The 27,519-nt window shown below is 36.9% G+C and overlaps 1 protein-coding gene across 3 annotated transcripts in view; it reads left to right on the forward strand.

Annotated features, from left to right (window-relative positions):
- RPRD1A (regulation of nuclear pre-mRNA domain containing 1A) overlaps nucleotides 1-26,879 on the forward strand; it is a gene marked incomplete at its 3' end in the record, with an annotated part of 39,534 nt that extends 12,655 nt beyond the window's left edge. Inside the window, exons 4-7 of one of the 3 annotated variants that reach the window (XM_080610423.1) lie at nucleotides 26-120; nucleotides 1,107-1,233; nucleotides 1,333-1,508; nucleotides 26,730-26,879. In XM_080610423.1, the coding sequence (XP_080466549.1) occupies nucleotides 26-120; nucleotides 1,107-1,233; nucleotides 1,333-1,508; nucleotides 26,730-26,879 (548 nt within the window). Of the gene's footprint in view, nucleotides 1-25; nucleotides 121-1,106; nucleotides 1,234-1,332; nucleotides 1,509-3,006; nucleotides 3,094-26,729 lie in introns of those variants that run through there. The other 2 variants (XM_080610424.1, XM_080610425.1) reach the window with 2 other exon arrangements.
- Between the last annotated feature and the right edge of the window lie 640 nt (nucleotides 26,880-27,519).

Consider the following 27,519-nt stretch of genomic DNA (forward strand, 5'->3'; position numbering starts at 1 on the left):
GACTGCTGTGGTTGTTTTCATTTAGATGGAGACAGAAAGGTGAGGAAGCGCACGTATGAACAGATAAAAGTTGATGAAAATAACTGTTCACCTCGAAGTTCTCCCTCGGACCCTCCTCAGGTAAAAGCATGTTTGTAAAATTCTGTCTGCATATGTTTTAGTAGCAGTTACTGTTGGTTTTTAATGGTCTCTGCTTTTCTTTTTAATGAGATAACGGTTTCTGAGCGAGGGTGACTAGACCTGAAACTCCTTCACAGTACTTTGGGTTACAGGTGGAGCATGCTGTAACCCTAAGTCAGTTTGACACTAAACCAGAGTGTATTAACTAGATACCCAGCGTGTCCACAGCAGGATTTCAGCATTAGTTTCTACAATGTTTCAAGTTCTCATTTGGTTTCCAGAGTGGTAACAAGTAACACATGTATTAGAATAAGGTTGTTGTCGATTTAGCAGTAAAATATTTCTCAATGTTGCAATCAAGATGGTTGGGGAAAGTTCTTGCCTACCTTGCATTGTTATAGCTCTTATAGTTCTTGTGGGTTTTGGGTTTTGTTGTGGGTTTTTTTTTTTTTTTTTTTCTTTTTTTTTTTTTAATGCTACTGCCCTATCTCAAAAGGCTTTTTATTATGGCAAGAATGGCTTCCCTCAAATAATCACTATTTAGTATGTTTCTCTGTAACAGACATCTGGGCTTCTATGAACATCAGCCCTACTTCCAAAAGAAGTGCACTGATCTAGTCTAATGCAATAGTGAAGCAAAACTACAAGAAAAATAATGTAGAAATGTATAGTGAAATGAAAGGTACTGTAAAATTATCACTAATGTCAAAAATAAAAGACTTAGAAGTAGTCTTGCATCAATAATTTAAATGAAAAATCTATTTTAGGAAGGTGAACTTTAAAACTAGCAACACTGCAGTGTTCTGAGAAATAATGGCTTGACTGTTTTATTTCCAGTCTGAGAGGGGATAAAATATTGCCATGCTGACAACATAAATGCTGCTAAAATTACCATCAAATTTATTCCATAAGCTTATTGTGAAATACTGTTTTGTACTAGGATCTGTTTATTTAAACTAGTTTTCGATCTTGCATGCTTCTTTCAGACCACAGATCTCATTAGAGCATTACAAGAACTAGAAAACGCTGCCTCTGGGGATGCAGCAGTTCATCAGAGAATAGCTTCTTTGCCTATAGAGGTCCAAGATGTGTCCCTGTTAGACAGAATAACAGGTGAGGGTTGGGGTCCCAGTAACTGAAATGCGGTTCTGAGAACTTACCAGTATTACAATGAAATCGTGCTTTACTTGTTTTTCTCTGCTTGCTTTTTAGATAAGGAGTCTGGAGAGCAACTTTCCAAAATGGTAGATGATGCATGTATGTTGCTGGCGGATTACAATGGCAGGTTGGCAGCTGAAATAGATGATAGAAAACAGCTAACTCGAATGTTGTCGGACTTTCTCCGATGTCAAAAAGAATTCCTTGCAGAGAAGGAACATAAGCTGGAAGTGCGTAATGTTTTGTTTTAGTCCATTCTTCGCTAAAGCTTGTTCTTGTAAATGTTTTTAGTTTGCCTAAACAACTTTTCTCTCCAAAAGTAAATATTTAATTGCCACTGCTACGTCTTTGCTTCCAGCACATTATTAACAATGTTCTTGTGTTCCAAATCTTAAACCAGCTCAACATTAGGTAATGTTACAACTGTAATGGCTTCAGTGTTTGTTTTTTTTTCAGCCTATTCAGTGTTCATTATATGTACAGGCTTAGTTTTAGTAGTGCAGATAGAAAGCAGGATATAGTACCTGTACGTTTTAACGAGATGAAGTTCTAGGATGTTGAGGTAAACTGCAAGAAAGTTTTTAGGCTAATCAGTGTGGTATAAATGCAGGTTGTTAATAAAGAACTATGGGCCAAGGTGGAGTCACCCAGGGTATTAATAAAGAATTATGAACCAAGAAAGAACAAGAACCTTAAAATCAAGTTTCTAAACTTGTGTTAAGTAAAGTGGCTTTATGCTCATTAGCAGTAGTTCCTTTTGGTTTGGAAAGTTCGGGCTGATAAACATTCCAAAGTTTTGAAGTCTAAGATCAGGATATCTTCATGGTACTGTCTATATGGCCAGCTTACTTAGTTTACCTTTTTTGTTTGTTTGTTTTGTTTTGTTAAAGAAATTGCTCTCTTCTGATGTAAATACAAAATACCTGTAGCCAGATGCATTTATTTTCTGAAGCAAGGACTCTGTCTTTACAGTCTTAGAAAATACCATAGCTCAGATTGTGCCTTGCTTCTTGGCTTTTTATTTAAAATAGCACTGGGAAAGGGGCTGTCACCTAATTCTTTGAGACTCTGTTTCCTGAGCTGTCTCTCCCTAGGTTTTGCTGTTGTAAGTTTAATTTCTTGTCAAATGAACTTGTTCTAGAAAAGCTTGTTTCATTTGTTAGACTTCTGTCAATTGACGTTTTAGTATAAAATGGTCTCTGGGTTATATCAAGTCTTCATTTCTTTCTGAATTAATATCGCTAATCTGTAACTACATTGCTGAGATCCTGCCTGTTTGTCAGATACCCAGGTGTGGAAAGAAACAAGAGGTTATATTCTCAGCAGAACCTAGAAATGTTACCTGCTGTTGATCTGGTTTAACAATATTAGAATTTGAATTCCAACTTAAACTTAAGATGGGAGCTTTAGACCTAAATTTGCCGATACTTTATTTTCTGAAGAAAAAAATTTACAGGTAAGTAACTTTTGAATAACCAGTCTTTCCATGAGTATTTTTTTATAAGAAGTTTCTCTAACGGTTGTTTCTAAACAGAAGTGCATGATTCCCATCAAAATCAAGGTAATGTATGCATTAAATCTTGACAGAAAATTTTAACAACAGATAAATATGAGCTATTATGTCTTCATCAATAACTAACTGTACTTCTTAATTAGGTGACTTAAGTCTGCTCTGGGTAAGTAGTGTAATTTTTAACTCTTAAATGGTTTTCTTTAACATCTGTCTAGCTTCTGTTGCAGGTGGTGGACACGGACCTATCTTCTAATGATGTCACCATCCATTAGTACACACATCCTGCTAAAAATAAATTTAAGAATCAAAATCTTGTATTGTCTGTTGTTTTTGAAAACGGAACAGGAGAAATTCTCTAACTACTCATACCAGACCTCTGCTATTTTCATCTATATTCTCACAAACATTACTGAGTTCATGCCCAAGATGGATAAGTGTTTATCCAGTGTCATACCCTTTTTTTTTCTTAAAACTTTCACATGGTTGTTCCTAAAACTCAAATCCTTTCAGTTACATAATTTGAAATTCCAAATGCAGAAGTTTGGCTGTCACTTGCATTGAAGCTGCTATTACCAAAAGGAGAGAGCTGTGGAAACAAGACATTTTCAAGCTGTCACTTTGTAACTTACACTCTAGCTATTGGGTTTACATGAACATCAGAAGTGAGAAGTGATGGATGTAGGAATTGTCCTTCACAAGCACAATAAAGAACTTTCACTTTATTAATGTACATCTATTTTACATTTTAGGTAGGTAACAGGGAAAATGTATTTTATAATTGCTTTTATGCCTGTTTAGAGCCATCCTTAAATTTAGGATTGTCCTAAAGAGTATTTTCCCTTCACTTTAAAACTTAAAGTAGTATAAATATTTAAGGCTCACTGTACTCTAGCTTTATTTCAAAACTTGTATGGGATTTTTAGGTAGATGTTCTTCTGTCAGAGAAAATGTAAATTTATGCAGGAATATTTTTGTAGGAACCCTCTTTTTCTCAAAACACTGAGAACTAATATCCTGTTTTCTACTGCTTTGGTTGACTCTTCCCCCTGTGCTTCCTTATCGTGTCACCCTTCCCCTGCCTGCCCCCTAATATTTGAACAAAAGTATTGGTTGATCTCTTTATCTTACTGAAGGCTGATGAAAAGACCTTTCTGTTATGCAGGCACAGAGGATTAGATACTCATAAATGAATATCCAGGTGTGTTTATCTTCTTTGATACTGTCTATAGACATTCTAGAATTAACATAGCCTTAAAAATACAGGGATGACATGAATAACAGAAGTAACTGATTTACTGTTTTTTCCTATTGCTTTGCTTTTGGCTGTAACACAGTCTCATTGATATCGGAGTAAACAGACATACTGAATTTCAAATAAAAGCTTTGATACTTCGAAATCTTAAATGACTTATTAATGAGTGTGGACAGGGGATCATATGGCCTTTAGAAAAACAAGACTGCCTCTTCTCACCTTTGTTTTGATGCTATGGAAAAATGTAGCATCACTACCCTTAGCATATACTGAATGACCCAATTTCCTTGTGTAGTGTTTCTGTCAATTTACCACTTTAAATTGGTGAGCATCTTGTTAGTAAATCTAAATTTTTATGAAGGAAATGCTACTTTGGGAGGCCTTCTGTGTTTCAGCAGCTTGCATTTAATTAAGGCACTTTTATTGATGTTGCTATCTTGCATTCCTGATTTTCTACAGCTGTTTAAACAATATTCATATTCTTACACTCTCACATCTGGTTATAATTGTGGTTTCTTAGCATATTGAGAGAATAATATCCTCTGTGCACTTTTATTTCATAATTGAGCTTTATAGCTCAGTATAGCTTGACTTGTCTTCCTGAAGGGTTTAATTTTGTCATGGGATTTTATGGGTAAACAGCAAGCAGTTAGTCATCCTAGTCTGTAGCTCTGGAATCAAAGGCTTCTATTTTTATTTTTTTTCCCCCCTGTTCCAGGTTAATGGTTTCAAACACAGACAAAAGTGTTAAGCAAAGAATTTGGGGATGACAGTACTATGACAGGCCTGTTGTGTTTGAATTTGTTTCTTGGTGTGAGACTGGATAGATACTATTATCTGTTGTTCCCCCCGCCTGTGGCCTTCATATTGTCACAGGGTGTAGTGCTTTTCTTGCTGTTTTTTTTTTTTTTCCTTTAGACCCCTTACACTTACCTTTGTATGCCAGCTTCTTTCTTTCAGTGCCAGATGAACCTAGGGTAATAGATGCAGTCATGCTTTGTACTTTTCAAGTCCACTTCAAATAATTGGGATTCATTTCTTTTGTAATCTTGCAGCTGAGCAGATAAAGTATTTTGCTGATCTTTGGTTAAAGTTGACGAAGGTGATTTGTAGTATGCATTCTAAATGGCTTTTTACTAGGAGGCAGTGTTTGCAGCACTGTAGGTGATTTACAACTCCCTAAATATGGAAGCACCACAGTAACACAAATTAATCTGGAGTTAGAACTGAGCTGTGCTTTATTTGCTGCTAAGAGTGCAGTGATTACAGAACTGGTAGATGGGAAATACCAGCAAGTCGAAATATGGTTCATGTGTACTCGTAAGGAGTGCTTTAAGATCTCCTGATACATGCTTGGCAGCAAAAGACTCCCTGTAGGTAGTGATGCCAAACAGGCCATGTTGTATGGTCTCTTGGTGTTACGAACATGCATGTAAACTTCTGTTCAGTATTAGTATTAGAGCTTCAGAAATCAAAGCTGGATTGACAGTTCTTCCAGTTCAGGGAGGATATGTCCTCTACTAAAAGAGGTGTTTGAATTCATACAGATATTTTGGGGCTGATGGAAACATAACTTTGGATCCCTTGATAATAAAAGAAGGAGGAGAGCCTTTACTAGAATTATTTCCTTTCTTTCATGAGCCAATTGCAAGTAACTTTCACTTTTTTCAGAGAAGTATATGTCACTCAACCATCAGGAGGGGAAATGTATGCTAAGTTCTCTAACGGGTAGGTTCTCTTCATTCTAATTCTCCCCATCCTACCCTATATGAAATGGAGTATGATCCAGAAACAGGCCTCTGCGGTTAGATTTGTGTTGATTGTGTCAAAGCCCTTGCTCATAGGTTGGCTTTGAATGACTGTTTGAGATGCTTTGTGTAGTGTGAATGCATATTCCTCTTAAAGTCAAGTTGCACAGGGGTATTTCTGTCTCTTTAGAAAAGCACACAAACACACACACACAAAACCCCCAAACAAACTCCACAAAACATAATCCCCACAGAAAAAAAACCCAAGCTATCGACATGTCAGTAAGGTCAGTAGTTTGCATTATCTGCCTGCAGATGATGGGGACAATTAAGCAATCACTGCAATACTTATCTCCTTAAGGGTTATTAGATTAGAAGTTAAAGGATGTGAGAGGATGTTTAAAATGAGACACGGGTTTCATCTTTTATCTGCAATAGAAGTAGGCTTGCTAAGCATGCTTACAGGTTCCTAACTTATCTTTTAAATGTGCAGGTTCTTTTGCTTCTGTGAGCAGTTTTTTTTCAGTGGCAGGGATACAGTCATAAAGGTCAAGTTTTGCAGGAGTTATTTGGTGGATTGGAGTGGAGAACAGCAGCCTTTACCTCAAACACAGCAAAGTGAAGTGGACAGTGCGTTTTGTTCCTTTGAGCTGCACCCATTTTATGGCAATACTGCTTATTTGCCTCATTCGAATCTTTCAACAAGTTTATAAGCTCTTTGTACTTGAGCAGTAAATATCCATTTTTAATTGTGGTTTAACAACTGCAGCCTCAGCTGCCATGGGGCCATATTACAGTTTCTCAGTTTGTACCTGAAAGAGTGTTAGACTTCAGAACTCTGTTGTCATTCAGAGCAACTGAAACACTTGAAGACTTACCGTTTCTAAATTGAATTACCAGGCACTTGAGTATAAATGCTGGCTTTTCTGACAGATAGGTCAGGTTGTACTTTGCTCATCCTTGTAAAATAAGGATAACCTTTTACTTCAGTTCATCACATTTTAAAGTATCACTTCTTACATTGAAGATGCTCTGGCTTTGAATCAGGGTAATAAAAATATTATTTTGTATTTGTAAAACCTTTTACTGATTGCACTCATTATTTTTGAAGGGTTGCTTTTTCGTAATGTTCACACTGCAGCTTACCTATTTCTTTGTGAAGGGATGGGAGGGAAGTAGAAGATACTGGGTACTTTAGTAACCCTTGAGGTACCTTTTTAATTCCTTGTTACAAAAATACTGAGAGAAGATAGTAGTCTTTTCTAGGTAGGACTTGCTGTTGTTTGTGAGACTTTTAGAATATTCCTGGCTGTTGCAGGCCAAAAACTTCATACTGTTAACCAAAACAAATGGATCCGTTTGTGTCACCCTCAGAAGAGCAAGTTTTGCAGGTATGTAATGGATTCATTTTTTGTGCAAACATCTGAGATGATGGGAAATGGAAAAACAGTCATCAGTGCTTTATCTAGAGCCTTTTAAGTTTTTGAAGGTCAGCTGTAGATTGGCAGCTGACTTTACTTTCTGTAGCAGATGTTCCCTTTGATCAGATGTTTGTTGGACAGAGGAAAAAAACAAAAACCTACAACTGGATTTAAGGAATATTGAAACTGCAACACATTTTTATGTCAGTAGTAGCAATGCCTTTCAAGTTAAGGCTACACCTTTTCTACAATCTTTCGTTTCCCATGGTAATATTGTTGCTGTTTACTCTTTTTTAAATTTTGGTGATTTTGTCACTAGACCTATTAAATTTTAAGAATATACTTTTTTTAATCTGTATTTTGGATACAGAGTCATCAGGACTGTAAAGCCTGCTTGTATCCATCCCACAATTAGAAACTTGCTTTTGGAATTGTTATTTGTCAAAGCAACTGTAAACTCTAAATAGAAATGTAAGACTACACTGGAATGACAGGTAGTAACTACCCAAAGTGATCATTGGACTTTAACATGCAGTTTTGAGAGTTACAAAGGAAACAATCTAGTTTCAGAAAAGAATGTTGTGGATGGAAAGGAAAAAGGAAGGGAAGCTATTACAAAGCTTTGCTCCACAATTTGAGGTGACTCATGCAAACAAACTGATTAAAAATCTGTTGCTTTAGCTAATGTCTTCTGGTAGTTTCCCTTTGCAGGAAAATAAACCAAGGTGTATTAAAAGATAATTATGTTCGACTAAAATGCTGTCATCCTTAGTGTTCTCTTTAAACTGTGCCCTAATTAAAGCCTATGTTGTTAGGCTAATATCCAGAAGTTACACTTGGAAAATTTTTCTGCCATCATTAGGATCTAGAATCCTTATAATTTTTTTGGTCTACAAGCTTCTAGTTAAGAGGCAGCATCACGCTCAAGTTACTCTTTACTGTGACTTATACTGGTAGTTAAGATTTTTTTTCTTCTGCATTTCTGATCATAATTTGGCTGGTTGGGTGGAAGGGCTGATCAGAAGTGCTCCTAGGAATCTCTGACAGAAGAAAGAAGAGAAATGGCTAGAATATCAGCTCACTTTTTCTCTCAGCTTTGCTGAAACAGGTGTGTCTCAGTTACAAACTTTTGATGCCTCCACTTAGAACCAGCACTTGTGTAAAATCTGGTATAGAATATGGTAGCAGTCGTGCATTTGTGGACAGGGCTGATACCTTTTTGAGGAATTTGTGCACAGCAAGGAAACAGTCTACAAGTGGAGAAAAAGTAGATTTTTATGAGACAGCATTTAAAGAAAATTTGCATCCAGTGCAGTTATGGGAGCTCTTGGGCAGAGTGCTCCCATTTACTTCTGTCCTCACATATACGGAGGAAAATTATTCATCAGCTTCTGTGATAGTCTGAGGTACAAATATTTTCAGAGTCTGTTAATGAAATAATAAAGTGTGTTTTGTTACTAGTTGTATTTTAATGTCAGCGTGGGGAAAGTAAAGCTCTTACTGGAAGAAATGTTACCTGGCACTAACTGAATTAGTAAGTCTAGGTGATATTTTTATGAAAAAAAAACTTTGCTTTTTTTTTTTAAAGTGTTTTTAGGGTAAAATATTCTTGTTTTAGAATATTTCAACATTTTGTGGTGTGTAAGGACAGTGGACTTTCCATGTTGGTTTGGGTTTTTTTTGATATGGAGAGCTTGAAATACATGAATAGATGAATTCCATTTATTGCTAAGTCTCTCAGTTATGGGTGAAAAAATAACTAGAAATAGAACAGCATTGAAGAATTCATGTGAATCTCTCATGACTGAAAGGGTAGTTTTTAGTTTTAATAATTCTGTTGTCAAAACAAAATTCTCTTGAGTTCATCCAAAACCAAATGAATGAGTTCATAGTTGAGCTTCTTTAATCAGGCACTAAATTATTTTATTTCTCTAGTTTAAATTCATAGTGTTCTTATGTAATGGTAATACTAAACCAGCCACAAGGTTTATCGTGACCATTTTACACCCATTTTATGGTATATGCTTTTTCAAATAGATACTGATGATCTGAAGGACACATTTGGCTTTTCCATTAATTATAATTTCTCTGTCTACAGTTCTTAATAAAGGTACAAGTAAATAGACAAAATGAGCCAACAGATAGTTTTAACACATCATGTTAGTGATGTCTTTTTGTTTAACCAGTAGCTCTCCAATGTAGCCTTTTAAGTAAGCTCTGCTAATCATGTAAGTAGCAGATCAGAGAGGCTGAGGGAGCTGGGTCTCTTTAGCTTGGAGAAGAGGAGACTGAGGGGTGACCTCATCAATGTTTACAAATATGTAAAGGGTGAGTGTCAGGATGATGGAGCTAGGTTTTTTTCAGTGATGTCCAGTGATAGGACAAGGGGTAATGGGTGTAAACTGGAGCATAGGAGGTTCCATGTGAACATCAGGAAGAGCTTCTTTACCGTGAGAGTGACAGAGCACTGGAACAGGTTGCCCAGGGGGATTGTGGAGTCGCCTACGTTGGAGATATTCAAGGCCCGGCTGGGCAAGTTCCTGTGTGATGTACTCTAGGTTACCCTGCTCTTGCAGGGGGGTTGGACTAGATGATCTTTTGAGGTCCCTTCCAAACCTTGGGATTCTGTGATTCTGTGATCATGGAAGTTAGTAGCTTTCATCTCTCTTCAACTAAGGCTAAATATAGAGCGCAGAAATACTGTTCAGTAGGACTCTAAACTGAATTTTATAGATGAAAAATACCACACACCAGTGTCTTAAGTATAGTAAACCTGGGGAATTTACTTCAAAAAATTAAGTTCAGACATTTTATAACATCAGATACTCCTGGTTCTTTAAAGTAGTTCAAAGAATAGTAGGCTATTTCGTGGAGCAGGAGGCCAAGAGACCCAGCTGAGAAAAGGTTAAAACTTTTAAGGTAAATAAGGCTTCTCTTAGCTGGGCTGTTGCTGAAAAATTCAGTTCTTAAAAACTATCTATCTTTCTGTTAAAGCATGCAGGTGAAATAGAGTTTTGAATAATGTTTCAGCTAGTAGCAGCTTTAGTTTAGTTAATACTGGCCTGGTTATGAAAATTAATCTCCAAGATTAATGATAGCCGTTTTCCCTGAAGAAGCCAAGCTGAAAGGCTTGCCTCCATACTGAAATACATGTGTACACGCTGAATTAGAATGTTAAGGGGGAATGGGAGGAAGAGAGCTACTGGGCTTTCACACCTTGCTGCAGCTACCTGGTAGAAGTCTTTATGCTTGTGTTGATTGGGATTGGAAGCTGAGATTTATGATCATGTATGTACATATATACGCACCCAAAGACAGTTACTTTTTTCTACAACATTGTTTCAGAGTGGTGTATAGTACAGATGTTTGCAGGGGGAGAGCAACTTGGAAGCTATGAATTAAGGCATGGTTAAGGACAACGTGAAAACACTAGATCTCATTATTGACTCTCTCGAAGCTGTATGTGTTAGGTTTTTTTGGGAGGGCGTAATGAAACAGCAAGAGAGCAATTGGGAGAGGTATTTCAGCAGCATTGAGAAAACAATGTATTCCACATCTGTTGTGCTTGCTGAGAATTAGTTTCTTAGCTGGGGAGAAATGGAAGTTCTTTGTCACAGGAGTGCTCATCATCACCCAATGTAGGTGTAAAATGGTCCTTACCACTTGCCTTTAATTCTAGACCAAAGGAATGGCCAGCGTACATTTACAGCTGCATTCAGTGGCAGTGTTTTTCAGTTCTGCCAGAAGTAAAAGAATACTGGATTAGTCTACTTCGGAGTTGGTAAAGTTTTTCTACTGCCAAAATCTGGAATGATGAAAATAAGGATAAATAAAACGCAGGGAAATAACTCAGAATGATATATAAATCTTTTAAATAAGCTAGTTGTCTTGGAATCTCATTTTGCTAATACAGTATGAAGATACATCTCTGAGATAAAAAGTGAATTAAGTTGATTAGAGAGGGCAGAACATTTTTCTAACACTTCTCAACTATTGCTGTCAGTGATCAGTGGAAGAGGGGGTAGTGAATTGCTGTTACTGAAAGCTTATGGGTATTGTGCTCTTCTGATTTCTTGGGGGACTTGACTGTTGCAGTCGTGCTGTTTGTCTATCAGTTCTTATTTCATTTATCAGGGAAACAATTTTAATAATTCAGTTCCTTAGAATTCCAATAAAATTATTTTTTTGACTAAGTGGATAAAAGAGAGGCCGAAGTGAATGTTTCAGTAGCTCTTTTCACCTCAGTCTGCTTATCCAGTCAGCCTGTGTAGTGTGGAACCAGCCATAACCTCCACTGCTCTTTGACACAATAATGGCTGAGCAATGTAGGAGACATCAAGGGGTATTGGGATGGTGAGGGGAGAGATGGAGGGGGCAGACTGGGTGGGAGATATTGTGGGATGGAGAATAAGACTAACTGGGATGGAGTCACGATGTTTAGCCATTTCTTTACAAGAATCAAAAAGCATCACCATTCACTGAACACCCTTTTACCACTGTGCTGCCTCATCTTGAATAAATGCTACTATGGAGGGTGTAAAATACTTGCATGTGATAATAGGATTGAAACAGTATTTCTCTGAAAGTATTAGTCAGAAAAGCCAATGCTTTGAGCTGTTCTCTCAAATACCACTAGCTGCTTTATTTTCTTGACTGATTCAGTATAAGAACTTGTTCTTCACAAGGGCACCTTTCTGTTTGATTTTCATCATCTGTGAAAGTACAGTGCTCCATCAAGAAAAAAGAAGAAAAATCTGCTGTCATAACTTTTTTCAAATTGAAGAAGAGCTTCAGTATTTGAAGTGGGATGGTACACATTTAAATGGGGATATTTGGAACACCTTGTTGTCTAAGTGTCAAAAAGGAATTTTAGTTACTTGTTCTTCCACTTTTACACTACCAATTTAAGAAAGAAAACCCAAAACAACAGAACACATTTTTTAGGACCATGAGAATGGTATCTTTGAGGGGTATAGGCAGGAGAGGAATGTACTGTGACATTTGTGGCAGAAAATTTAGAGAACGTAAGAGACAAATGTGTTTTACTTTTTTGTTAATGGACAGGATAAAGACTCTGAGGAAATAAATTGCTGTTAACAGTATTATTTGGCCACAGCCTTATCTCCCTGAATCAGGCTGGTTTCTCAGTGCAAGAGCCATCAGTTCTCTCTCCATAGCTGGTTTTCTTTGCTACAGCGCATACATCATTTGTTAGTGGGGGCGAGGGAGGAAGCTGAGAAGTAGGAAGAATGGCACATGCTTTATTAAATAATTGTAGAAGTTACAATAGATGTGCACTGGAGATTGGAGTATTAATTACTATTTTGTATGTTAGCACAAGTCCTGAAGTATTTGAAGCTATTCTGTGGGTCTTTTAAGTGTAGGCCAGTGTTAACTAATAGAAATCACTGTAAAATTAAGTCTTTGATCTTCCTGCAAGTTAAGTGTTTCACTCAGTGTTTTGAGTCTTGATGTTTGGGGGTTTGGGTTTTTTTTCTGGGGTTTTTTTTTTTTCCTCCTCCCCACCCATCCAAACTAGGTTTTTGTATGCTGCTTCCTTTTGAGTTGCTGTAAACCAGATGTGGAGATTCAGTTTCACAGTCAGCACATGCAGTGTTTTTAAAGCTCTGCTGCATGAGGAGTTTTGGGGTAGGAAATGTGTAGTGACTGTTAGTTACTACATTGCAAGATAGTAAAATTTTGAAACACACAGAATTGAAAGTTGGAGACAAGCGTTTGAGCTTTGAGTTCCACCATTCAAGGTTTTTGTTTTGAGGTTATTTCTGAAAATAGCACACTAACAACATGTTAAAAATAGCAATAAAACAATATGAAGAAGGCTGGAAAAGCAAGATTTATATCTGATTGTGGTCCTAGCGGCCAAGTAGATGCTTACTGTGCTCTAGTTGCTCAAATGCTGGATTCTTATTACCCCTTTCCATTCTTAATTATGTATTTCTCTTCATCGTTTGGTTCTCTTTAGTTAGTAGCATTCAGATAAGGCTCATTTTACTTCAGTGCAAATACTGCATTCATCAGGAAGCAAAGGAGGTAGAAGGACAACATTGTTTGCAGAGTTGTGCCTGTGAAAAAGTTCTTGGTTTTTCTGTGGAGTGCTGAGCTCCTTATAACTTCTTTAAAAACAGAGTTCAGCTGTCATGGTATCAATAAATGTGAACCCTATGATTGTGGAGATGGTAGAAGGCAGAAGACTGAGCAGACGGTGAAACTCCCCCAAGTGTTACACTTGCCAATGTTTCAAATGCACAGGGTTTTAATGCAACTTATTTCTAGGTTGCTAGTAACTACCAGAATAGGAGGAGTGATTCTGCAAGGGTGGTAGATGGGGAATCAGTTATTTCCTGCATCACATCCCAATTCACTATTTGTAATCTCACCCGTCAGTTTGTTTCTTCTTTTTTTCGCTATCACTTGCTCTGCTTTCTCAAACCACGGTCACTAAGAAAACACTGAGTACGTTGCATTTGTATAGAATATCCTCTTTCTTTTCCTCCCTTCTTCTTGTCTTTGTTATCGTACACATCAAGACTCAAAGTGAACCTGAATCTGGTGCTATTTTGGTGCCTAAGACTTCAGAATATCAAGGTGAAACCTGCTTAAATTTAAAATGTGTTCTAGAAACATCATAAAATCTCCCATTTTAAGTTACCTGTTTTCTGATGGATATAATTTACATCCATCATCCATAGCAAACTGTGGTCAAAAGGTGGTGGCTCATTTATAAGGTCAGCGTATTTTGAGCAGACTATACCATCATTGTACTGACTTTATTCTGGAGTATTTGACCTCCCAGATCCTGATAATCGTTTGGCATCCAGAAAAAAACAGGGGTTTAGTTTAACTGGTATTTCATCAGTAGTTTCCAGCCATGTCTTTTTCAGTCTTTCATTCATCTATGATTCCATAATAACTAACATAAGCAACATGTACTGTATGGGTACCAGTAAATCATGTTTTCCTCTTTCCCTGTTTTCTGCCTTCTGCTCTAGGAAAACTTTTTTGGTTGTTGTTGATTTTTTGTTGCTGCTGGTTTTTAAACCAATGGTACTTTAAACAACCTTTGGTTTCAAACAATTTTGATCTAGAAGCTGCACCACTGTAATGAGTGTTACAGACACTGACTTTAGCAAAACAATTTAGCATGCTGCCTTGAAAGCCAGGCATTTCTTGTGCTGCTGTCACAAGTCATGTAGTGAATTGAATGCCATTTCCAGTAGAAAAAAACATCATTTGGCATAGGATGATATTAGATGCAGCCGTTGTAGAGAGAATTTGGTTTTTGTCTATGTGTATACCTATTAATTTGCTCTTCTGGCAATAACACAGTTACCGTGCTTAGCTTTGGCATTATTTGAAGGTGTAGGAGTGGAAAGTCCCTATTTACAATATTCTTATCTGTGGAACAAATCAGGTGTTCTTGCTCAGCAATGTTATCTCAAAGCCTTTTTATCCTGAGGTTGTGGAATAAAGCACAAGCAGTGAGGCAGGCATACACCCTAGCAGAAAATACAGTCACTATGTGCTGGTTTGGTTCTGAGGAACCTGTGTGAACTTTTTCAGACAACACGTTCCTCTCAAAAACTAATAATTCCTGGTTTTCTGCATTTCTTCTTGTGCAACAGTGCTGTTTTAGAACATAGCAGCAAGAAATTTAATGTGACTAGACCATCTTACAGAAGGTAGTCTTTAAACCACTACTCACTTAGGTTTCCTGGCTAGCTTCTTGCTTGTAATTTATATGGATTGTCAATGCATTCTCCACCTGCAATGCCTGCAAGCCAAAGTCATCCTAATGGTATTGAAAATGTAACGGCCTGCTTCTTCTGCAACCATCTTGTACCCATGTTCTCAGCATTTCTAGGAAGAAGCACCTTGGAAGTTCTGTTTTTACCTCCTGGCTGATTAGTTCCTTCTGCATTACTGAAAAGAAGAATCCAGGCCTGTTTTGTGGAACACTGAGATCTTCCTTTATTCCCAACCTACACTATGGTAGAGCTGTTACACTTAGTGCTAATCCTTGAGTCATACAGGGGTGTTGCTTTATTACTGGGCTAATTTTGTTACTAAAATTGGACTCCAAAGATAGGTAGTTGAAAATTCTTGTTTTGATGTATGTGCAAAACATAAAATTATTATTAGTATTATTTTATTGGGTTTTTTTTTTTTCAAATCTTATGGTTCAAGATAAAGAAGCTTGCTATCACTGTGCAGACTAGAAGCATCTCATGTATTCTATTCATGTCCTTGAAGCTATGTTGGATGTCAGTGGAAAATTAATGTTCTTTTCATGCAGTGTGATCAGAAAAATTGTACACATTCAATAGCATCTGTAGGGTTTAACTTTATGTTTTGGTTAAACAGTAAACAGTAGCTTTTAGGCTTTTTTGAGGAAGAACTTTACTGTGAGGGTGACTGAGCATTGGGATAGGTTGCCCAGGGAGGTTGTAGAGTCTCCTTCCCTGGAGATATTCAAGAACCTTCTGGACACAACCTGAGCAATGTGCTGTAGGTAACAGCTGAGGTTGGACTAGGTGACCCGCAGTAGTCCCTTCCAGGCTCAACCATTCTGTAATTCTGAGGATAATCCTGTATGTGGGCTGTAGAATAATCTTGATCACTTGAACTGCAGTTTTGGAGCTACCTGTAAGTATTCTTTGTCTGAATAGCTAGCATCCAGTTAGGTGATAACTAAAAGAGCAAGAGAGTTTACAGAAGCTACTCTTAAAAATACCAAAAGTAATAAAGACTGAGATGTGTAACCTAGGCTTTAGCTATCTTCATTTACAAAATGCTGAGCACAAACTGAGTGCAAACTGAGCTGAGAGGGTATTTATAAAATGCTGAGCACAAACAAAAAGGTTTGTGTCTTGATAAAGGTTTAGCATTTAAATATGTATTTGTTAATTTAAGAAATCATAATTTTATTATGTGATTTAAGATTTAGAGTAAATTTATTTCCTCTGTTGTGTGAGTTGGTGCCCAAGTTTAGTAGGAGAAAGTTGCTGCAAAATACTGGATTTCATTAAAGCTCCAATAAAAGCAAAGCTATAGGTGAAAAGTGTAAACACACAGATGAGCTGTTATGAGGGATAGCAGGCAGGCTTTCTGCGCTGTAGCGGGAGAAGGGACACTGCAATTCTGACAACTGAGAGGTCCAGAGTTGCACTAAAACCATTTCTGCAGGAGACATGTTCCACACAGCCTGCAAAATGTTTAATGACAGAAAAGCTTTCTCTTATACTGCTGCATACAGACATACTGGTTAAAGCACTTTACCCACCTTTTCACGGCACGTGTGTTTAACAATACTTTTCCTTCCAACATTTGAGTACCTAGCATGCTTTTACGCTACATCACACAGCCTTTGCCATGTTGCACAATGAACTTTGTCCACCAAAGTTCAGTTGATTTGGAAATGCAGTGAAGGATGTCCTACACAGTTGCAGATTTCAACCTGCATTTGAATGATGGTGGGAGGGATTTTTGCTGGCTTTACTTGGCCCCGTTTCCTTGACTCTTCTTGATAATGTAACTGCAAGCAAGTTCCTTTTCCTGAACAGTGGGAGAAGCATGGTTTTGTAGCTCGTTCTTTTTTTGCTGTGAAATGGAGGATGGTTGTGCTCTGCGTCATCAGCAGTTACTTGCTGTCTTAGTGGAGGTTCCTCTTGCTATGTTCTAATATCAAAGACATGCTAGAGCTGACTGGGAGTCACTGAGAGATTCATTTGGACTGCTAAGCTCCTTCAGCTTGCGCTGCCTGGCTAGCTTGATTTAATTTCACTCGCAGGTGGTTTTTTAGAGTGCCAGTAAAGAAGCTGCCTTTTGCTTTACAAGATGAGCCCTTTAAAAAATATAAAAATGAAAATGAATGCATGGTGACTTTTGGCCATTCTTTAAGACGGATTCTTGCTTAGGTGTGAGTCTTCATATTTCATTATAAGTCATGGTTAAGTCATAAACCATGTGCCATAACCGTACCTTGGATTTAGTGCTGTTTTCCCTCCTGCATGGGGGAAATGTTGCCGTTTTGCATGATGGTTCACTGCAGAGTGAAAGCAAAGTGGCATACGGAGGCCTAATACTCGAGACTTCTACCTCATTGCAGGCTGGAAACATACACCCAGAAGGTGTTTACATTGTTCATCATAAACACTTAGTCTACCCTGCAGCTGATCATGTCCAGCAGACCAGAAATCCCAAAGCATGTCCCAGCAGGCTGATTTTGCTGTGCCAGCCAGTTCTTGCCTGGACTTCAGCAGCAGATCCAGACCTGCTGGTTTTGTTTCTCTTGGTGAAAGTTGCAGTTGTAAGATCTAGGCATAGCTTGTTTTTGTTTTCAAACTTCATGTTTGTAAGAGATCTGGAGGGATGAGCTTACAGGCAGACCAGTCTTAACGGTTTACAGAACAAGTAGAAATAAGATGGACAAGTATTTTAAAAGTTCTTAAATTGCCCAGGAAGCCATGTGTATGCAATTTGTATTCGGTTCAATTTGCCAGAATGATAAGGAAATTCTACGGGAATTTGAAGCAGCTCACTATCAAAATGAGACAGATGTAATTATTCTGCAATTTGGACATCAAATCTGATAAAACCCACATGCTTCCCTGCTTTACTGAGGTATTGTAAGGAAAAACAGAATTTTAAGAGAACTTAAACTCCTATTTTAGCTCTATTGTATAAATGGAAGTAGACCCTGAGTTTTTCTCTAGAACCTTTGATACAAATTTCAAACAGTATTAAGTGTAGGAGAGTAGATTTTGTATGAATAAAAGAGAAATTTGGATTATCTGTCATACAAAAAATCCCTAGGGTAATGTACCTGGTGAAAGTTTACCTAAGTCACTTGCATACTGATATGCAGGAAGCATAGGGCAAAACACAGAATTTAAATGATTTACTACTTTGTATAATTCCATTTTCTTCAACATTATGGAAACCCAAATAATTTAGAAAATACAGTAAAGGAACTGATGAAGAAAAGTAATGGTGTTTAGATACTTTATTATGCCTATTGAGTAGCCAGAAATCTCAGTTGTTGGAATCTTTATCAGGAATATCTAAAATGCTGTACTGTGCAAACAGTTATTCTTCCCTGTATTATCCTCCATTCCAGAATTACACATTTATTAAAAATTTGATGAAAATTGAAATAATTAAAGGGGTTTTTTACCTTATTTCTTCTGTAACACATCTACTGAATTACTCATTATTTCACTTATAAATACCTTGCTAATGAATTACTCTAACGACCTTTAATTTACTATGTTCTCCTGATGATGTGATCTTCCAAGGTCACTTCATCCATAATGGGGTAAAAATACAGACCTACAAAATAGAAAACCCCACAGGTACTCTTAGAACTTACATATAAACCAGGATAATAATTTTGTAAGACCTTTTTAATGGAGTAAAGATGGCTTGAAGGGATGAATGTTGCTTTAAAAAGCTAAGACATTTTACATAGAAATGATTGCTAACCTCTGAAACATGTTTTCTTTTATCAGTAGATCAAAGAAGGGTGTGCATTTGCAGGGTTATTGCAAGCTGTAGGCTTTTGGAAGGAAAAATATTCCTAGTGATAAAGAAAACCAGGAAAAACACTGTAAATGTCTTTACTTGTTCTATATTCTGCCTTCTCTCTAGACTTTCTTCTCTGGTTGCTTGTAATTTCTGCCCTGACAATCTCCTTTACACCATTTTTATTATAAAACTACTTATTTGAGCAGTTCAGTATTACATAAATAATGTAAAATATGGGAAAGTGTGCAAAATTTCTACCTGAAATTGGTTTGGTAAGGGACTTTTACATTGTGATTTTTTCTTGTTATAGCTTCGTGCTCTCTAGTATTATCATTTCCCCTTTTCAAAACTTTCTCATCATAGTATTTTAATACTAAAGCTTGAGGGTAAACATAATTTTTAAATGGCAGAATTCGTATCTATATGCATTGCTAGGAAATTAAGATTCTGCTCCTTTCTTGTTGGCTGTAGAAGGGTTGTGATTGTTTGCTTCATTCATGGTAGGGTTTTCACTGGAGATATTCCCACAGGACACAAGGGGCAGTTTCAAGAAGCTGGTCAGAATATCTACTGCTGTGTAACTCTTCCTTTCCAACTTTACTTTTCTCACACTCCCATCCCTATCACTGAACAGTGCATTTGAAATATGTATTTCACACTCAGAAGAGGAGAGAAAAACAAAATTACCATGCAGCATATCAACAGTTTCTCATTCTTATTAGTCACCTAAACCATAGTTTCAATTCTCAAGTGGCAGTGAGCACTTTCAACTACTATTAAATCAAATCAGGCTTGTGAATACTTATCTCTGAACTGTTTTAAATCCTCTGATTTTGAATTCATGTCTCTAAAACGAATGTTTCCACCTACTTAATGAAATTGTGAGAATGAGTTGAGAATGAGTTGACAAGTGTAATATGAAACTGCCTAACTGATGCAATTTATTAGAGTGTACACACATTGGATGATCCGTTGGCATTTCTTGGCTTATTTTGAGAACCATTCTCTAAAAATTTCTTTTAAGAAGTAGCCACGTGCTCTTCAGGTAAGACTGTTCTGGAGTTGTAAGGTGATTGTTCTTCACAGCTGTCTCTTCAGGCTGGATAGGAGTCACTTATGAACTGGGAAAATAAATAAATAAAAAATGAAAAAATAGTTTGAAGAGCTTGTTCAAAATGTCCAAGGCAGGTTTTACACAGATAGAGCTGCACTGATAAGATTACATGAATGAACAAGGTCAACAGTCTGGGCTCACCTGTAGCATAAATTTGAGGACCTTCATCTGTATTACTTTTATTTATTTCACTTGAAATGTAGCTATTACCCAATCTCAGGTCAATAAAATACTTCTGATTCAAACACTTCTCATTCATTTCCTTTCATGCTTACAGGTTAGCACTGAGTGGCTCTACAGTGCATTTGCAAAAGCTGTATACATTAGCCTGCTTTAAGTTCTCTATTGCTTGGGTTAGACTGCTACTAGTACTTAGCCTTGCTACGACAAAACTAGTTCTCATGCTTCTACTTTATGTAGATCTGTCTTTGACAAAAGAAAAAGGTCTGAAATGGTTGTCTCTTGGCAAGCTTTAGATAAATCCCCTACCTAGTGACCTGCAATACTACTTTCATTCTCAGATTCACTTTTCATCTTCAAGAAGTCTTGGCTTTACTGAATATTCATACTTTCAGATGTGTATTTGTCTGTGTTAAATGATAAATGTCAAAGTCCACTTTTTTGTGGTTCAATACCCACAGCATTAGCTTTAGAGAGATGAGTTGCACATGTGGAATTTAAAGTTGGAACTGAGACTGTTGCAATGGCCTGCGGGTAAGGGTTGAGTGAAATGAACGTGTGTCTGACATACACAATTTTTACAGTTCAGCTGTTAGGTACAGTAAATACCTGAGCCTGAAGACTTTACACAACTGTTCTTAAATGCATTCTTCAAGTTGGGTTTTTTTTATAATGGACTATCAAAATTCTTCATTCATAGATTCCTTTAAAATTGAGCCCTCATATCCTTTAATTTGTGTTTCCTTCAGATCAGTTGTGAATAGGTGAAATTTTAATCTATCTCTAAGCCTGCAGTATTTAATTTTTTATTTTCAAAACTGTTCTGCTTTATCCTTTGTATGCCTGTATAGAGTATCAACTTAAATATCTGAGTGCAGTTGCTCAGAATTGTTCTCAAGTGCCTGATTGCTTATCATCAGAAGTTCTCCAAAACTTCATTCTGTCAGCCAAGATTTGAAACTTAAGAATCCAGTGTAATTTAAGCGTCTCTTGGAAGTGCATAGCTTTGAGTTTATTATGATGGCTAAATTTTCAACCAGATAAAAATGCTATATCAGATAATAAAACACAAGAAGACCAAATTTAACCCCAAGCAGGCATCAGTTGTTTGAGCTGCTGCTCGTATCTGCCATCCTGAAATCCTTTAAGTGAAATCATCATCCTATAGATTCTCTAATTAAATCAATATATTTTAAGTAGTAATTTATTTTATAAATTAATATTAATCACTGTGGACCTTCTGTGATTTAATGGAAGTAAATATAAACTAAGTAAGCCTAGTAATACTCCTAGTAATTAAGCTTAGAAGTCCCTGTTTTCTTTTCTTGTACTTTCCCGAACATTGATCAACTTTTTGCCAACACAATCTTCAAGAATAAAGCTAAGGGAAAGTTTTGAATAAGAAAACAATCTTTAAAAATTACTTCGAGATGACGTAATTCATGTTCTTTCTCAAAATATTCTGGAATGAGGAAATCCTTTCTGTCAGGAGCATGCATTTTTGATATAGTAATGAAAACCAACCAGAATTTAATGAAATTGCAAGCCTTTGGAAACAATCTTACTTTAAATATGCTCATCAGAGATGTCTTAAAATGTTGCTATCTTCCATGAAGAGCTTCCCTGCTAGAGAGTTTTCCAGGTTGGGCTAAAGAAGAATTCTGCGATTGCAAATGTACACAGTTGTTCTCTAGGCCGACCATGGGCGAAGTACCTGATAGAGCGGATAACTTCTTCCATGAGTGGGATGTCCATGGCTCCCATGAGTCTAAGCAATCAGGAGGTGGAAGCCGATGAGACTGAATGCAAAACTTGGACAAGTTCCCATGGAACTTGGCACCAGAGGCTAAAGAAGATAGAGAAAGGATCCAGGACTAGACATGACAATAAAGAATGGAATAGATCAGCTGGCTGAGAAGAAAGGGAGTGACTGGCCAGAAAAGCATAATGTCATGTAGGACTAAAATGGGAGGAATTTGAATTCCTTTGATCTCAGAGAACGGAAGCAAAAACTGGTATGAGATGATAGAGAGATCTGATTGAGATCTGATGATACTACATAGGCAAAGAAGAGAGACAAATTGAGTGTAGAACTGGGGAGAATTTTGACATAGCCAGAACTAAAGACAAAGTGTAGACCAGGATTGGAGAGAGAGGAATTCAGATATTGAGCCAGAAAGGAAGGAAATGGGAACAGGTAGGCAAAAAGCCCCCCAAACTGTTGTGTTGTATTGCATGTAGGAATACAGACATAATAGGAGTATAAGAGGCATTGAACAGCCTTGCTGGTTAAAAAGGTTCATTCTAAGAACAGTGTTCAAGGAATGGAGATAGAGGCCGGGAGTCAAGATTGGGGTGAATGAGACTGGTGGGTGAATGAGACTGGAGACCTAGGTGCAGGCTGGAAGTAGCTGGACAAAGAAATTGCATTTTCAAGGAGTGGGAAGAATAGTTTATGACCACTGTGGAGGGCTTCACATTTCAATAATCAGATAGGGAATATCCTGGTGAAATGCTTTGTTCCTATTTACTACTGCTGTGTTCAGGAAAATGTGATTTGAAGATCTTCATCGTATTCCTGTCTGAACCAGAGCATAACAGTTGCTGGTGGACAAAATCACTTAATCAAGCTTTCCTATTGCTTTTCTGTACGTTTTCTGCCATGCAGTATTTTAATGCATGCCATAGCCTTAATGATCAGATCAGGTTTCAAAGTCATATTGATGTTGTAAGGGGAACACATGAATTTCCAAGTTGTTTAAGCTATAGCTCCGTGGTAATTGCAGCAAGTCTGTATTAAGATGTATTTCAGCCTACTTCAGTTGAAAGGGAAGCTATTCTCTGTAGTGCACAGCCTATTTTGCCTGCCCACATTTTTATTATTCATGACGATTATGGTGTCTAATCAAAAATTATTTGGCTTTTTTGCCTGGTACTTACTTGATAGAGAATACTGTTAATCTAGGTGTGAGTACATATTTTGTTAGCATTGCTTTCACAAAATATCCGTATTCTATACTGTCAAGTAATGGAAACTGTAGTAATCAGTGGGATTCTAATGAGAAAAATAAGTTATTCTAATTAGCTCATAAACCTACTCTTATGACTGGAAATACAAAAAATTACTGCTGGAAGGTAGTGTTATCTTAGTCTGCTGAAGAAATTGAGGAGGCTTTTTATGCTGTACATCAGATTGCCCATATATCCCAAGAGTAAGGTTCTCCACACGTAGCAAGCAGTGCAAATTATGCTTGATGTAGCAAAAGAAAACATCGTACTTCCTGTCCTTTACTGTAACTAGCTTGAGTCTTGCCTCATTTACACAGAGGTAATTTGAAGGATATCTTAAAATCAACATAATGAAAATGAAATTGAGATTCTCCATGAGAATTTCTGCAGTTTGAAGTGTCAACAATGTGGTTAAATTGTTACTCAGTTGTATAGTATACAGTATTTCTAGTGGCGCAACAATATCAGAAATAACACCTAGATATCCTCATTCCTGCTCCTCTGCTTTAATTGTCACCCTCTTGCTTTATATGCTGGAAAAAGGTTGTAGATACATGTTCATGCTATTATGGTAAAATAATAAAGGCTGTACATATAATGAGTATTGCTGATAATGAGTACTTGATACTTGTATTCCAACAGCCCAGGACTGCTTAGGTAATGTCAGGGCTATATTAGCAGCCTTGAAATATATAAGCAAACCCTTTCAGAACTGACTAGTGATTTTAAATAGAATCAAACTGAGAAGCAGCCCCCTTGCAGGTACCTCAAAACTGCCAAGTCACTGTGCTTGAAAGTCAGCTCTCTTTTGAATTTGCTCACCAAACACGAAAACTGGACATTTCCAGTGATTTCTAGAATGGTTTGGATAGTGTCATGGAAAATAAAGGTGCCCTGGATAAGGTAATAATATTTCTACTTGTGGGGGAGGATTGTCATGGACGTCTAACCCCAGTTGCAGATATTCACATATGCTTTCAATTACCAAGTGTATTAAAACTACATTTTGTAGCTTATCCTGCATTAATAACATAATGAACTATAAAACATTATGTGTTTTTTTTATTATTTAAATTAGTTTTATTGTAAAATCCTTGAGCAAACTCTCTGAGATGTCTCTAACTCTGAGAAAGCTCAAGAAACAAGTTTTGACTCCCTGAGAGTGTGCATTATGTTAAAGGTGCTGATGAGAGGAAGATGACTTTATTAACATGGGAGACTGAATTTATAAGAACATTTTTCTTAGTGAGGAAAAGGAACCTGCTGTCAGTAATATTGATGAAGCTGATACTCACTAGGCAATAAGTTCCAGGCAAAATTCGCATGGAAAATGCTGCATGTCAGAAATGTGATGTTATTATGGAAATTATTTATTATCAGCTAAAGGGAATTCTAATGGCACCAAGCAACTGGCAATGTAAGGTATATTTCAGCTTTTGGAGTGAGATCTTGAGAGTATATAGCTGGTAGGTGTGATCTATGTGTATTTGCCTAGCATCACACTTCAAGCTTCTGAAGGGATACTGATCTGTCATATTCTTCACTGACAGAACAAACTTAGTCAGAACTTAGATAAAGCTGATTCAAACACTATTTACAAGAATTAACTGCTGGAATGATTTTATAGTTAATTTCTTTTTCTGATCTGGGGCCTTTTGAGTGTTTTGATTCTGCTTTAGTTCTATTCATCCTCTTCTGTACAGCAGTACATCTTTCAAAATGGAGGCCAGAAGCTTGCCTGAAGTCCTCATTGCCCAGTGCTCAATCTCCAGCCATTTTGCTTCTGAAAATAATGTGTCTGGTATATTGCCAAATTGATCTTACTAAACAATTTCCTCTTACATTGAAATCTATGCCCTATTGTAATAGAAACATATCTTTCTAATCTGGACTAAAATAGTGAAAATGGCAAGAAGCATTCTTTATTGGCTTTTTGCCTACTGGCAAAGGACGATGACTCTTGCACAGAATCAGCTCACTGAAGCCTCTGGATGCTGCTGTAGTATTAGATATGAAACAGTAAAATATTTGTGGTCTCTGGGCACTACTATAAGGATACAGCATCAGGATACAGCCCTTCATTTCCACAGCCATGTCCTGAAGTCTCTTGCATCAGAGAGAATGTTTCTACCAAGTGTGAGCAGGTGACAGTTCTCCTAAGACTATAAGACTTGCTGTTGTAAGACTTTTTTGGTCATCTGCATCATAACAGGAACACTGCTTCGCCCTGTCTACTGTCACCAGGTGTTCACAGTTCTGCTGCCTAGGCATTTGTAGTGCTTTCACTGTGTTTAGTACATCATAAGACTCTGAACTGTACTTCAAAAGTGGTATTGAGGAATTGATGATCCTCATTCAAGGGCATCTTTTTCTCTCTTTCTATGTAAAGATACAGGGTTTTTTTAATTTTTTTTTTTAGCTATGCATTGCCTTTTCATTAAGAATTTAAGATTCTGTGTAGTTCTCTTACTGCCCTTGGTAAGATGGCTACACTGCTGCTAATAGTTTTTGTGTGTGTTGTGTGTGTTGGACATTGTCCAATAATCTTGATCATGCCTCTGGTATTTTACATTTGTACTACTGTTTTGGATTCTGCTACCAAAAGGTCATTTAATTGCCCTTCCTTTTTACTCCATGTTATTAACAACATAGAAAAATGTTTAAAGCTATGTTTAGCCCTTGTAAATAGCATGATTATTACCTTTTATAGACATGTGCAAAGTGTTTTTATACTTGCTGGAACGTTCAAGTGTTTATTTTTGACACTTCTACAGGTAGTTGTAGGGTTTTTTCCCACTATTTAGAAGTGGTTGCAATCATGAGATCTTTGTTATCAATGGGCTGATTATCTGAGTTGTTAAATATTTCTTGTTATTTCCAGCCATTCTGAGGCTGCAGCAAAACCTGCAGCCACACTAGAAAGCGTCTGCATTTGATGTGTTGGGAATTACAGTATATTTTCATGAAGTGACTCTTTGCCTGCTAATGCTCTGTCTCTTCTGCTTTCCAAAAAAAATGTGTTTCCAAGTTTTTGAAATGTAAATATTTCTATAAATTGTACCCTACTCCTACGTTTTGGAATAACTTTTCATTTTATACAAGCTGGTGTTCTCTTCATTATGTCTCGTATTCTTAATAGGTGAGCACTAACTATATTCTAGTGCACTGGTTTACGGTCTTAAATATTTTATCATGTATTGTTTCATGTGAAAAGTGCCTCATAATCATTAAATGTATGAATTATGATTAGTTTGACCTGTATTCCAACACAATGTGAAATCCTAAGTCCCCAGTTAAAAAAAGTTTCTGTGAGTGATAGTAAAGTATGTGTATCTATTATTCTTAATACAGTTTCTAAGAATAATCCCATTCTACTAGTTGCATGGAGAAACACATGTAGTTGTGTTGACTGGGATTCTCTTCCTTGTTTAGCATTTATATGCTTAAAATTCAAAGCAAAATAGTTCCACAGCTGTACTTTCGAAGTCAGGTCCTAAGAAAATGCTGGCGCTGATGCCTCTGCCTCTCCTTCTCTGGGTTCTCACCTTTAAAAGGATGCTAAATCATCTGCCATTCAGAAGGAATGCTTTATTTGGAAAATATCAAGTACAGTAAGTAGCAGGGATGGTATTAGCAAAAAAGTCTCATGTTGAATTCTTCTGCATTGCAGGAGTACAAACGGAAGCTAGCCAGGGTGTCCCAGGTACGGAAAGAACTCAGGTCACGCATCCAGAACCTGCCTGATCTCTCTCGACTTCCCAACGTCACAGGCAGCCACGTACACCTACCATTTGCAGGAGACATCTATAGCGATGATTGATTACAAGAACATCCTTCCATAACCTCTACTTTTCTGTGAAATGAGGGGTAGGTCTGACTGATGGGTACTCTTGTAGTAGTATTTTTGTATATTGTTGGAGAGTGTCAGTAAAAATACTCTAATAATTTATAAAAAATGGTTTAAAAAGTTGATTTGTTTACTATTTTATTGGCAAGTGAACATAAGGGTACATTTATAAAAGTGGCATCTGTGTCTATTAAATTGAAGAATGGATAATTATCTTATCTTTTGTAAAGATTTTAGTTGGGTGCCCTGTAAAAAAACCTGTTAAGATTTTTCTTATGTACTCTGTATTTAATGTAGGTCAACATATAATCAACACATACTTCTAACTTGAGACATTTCAGTTGCTAGTGAGGGAGTTAAATGTGGAAATCACAAGGTTATGTTTGCAAGAAGGTTGATGCAATTTAGTTGAATGTTAAAAGGGATCTTATTGTCCATTACATATAAATTACTCACTCTCAAAACAAGTCAGGTGGGTTTTTTTGAAGTAAAACTTTGTAACCAATTTTGTATTGGAAAATATACATCATGTTACACTGAGCAGATCTTTAAATTACTTAAAATACTGCAATATTTTAGTATCATTTAAAGCTCTGCATAAGAAACTGTACAA

The sequence above is a fragment of the Psittacula echo genome (assembly GCF_963264785.1).
Source record: "Psittacula echo genome assembly, chromosome: 2".
NCBI classification, from domain to species: Eukaryota; Metazoa; Chordata; class Aves; order Psittaciformes; family Psittacidae; genus Psittacula; species Psittacula echo.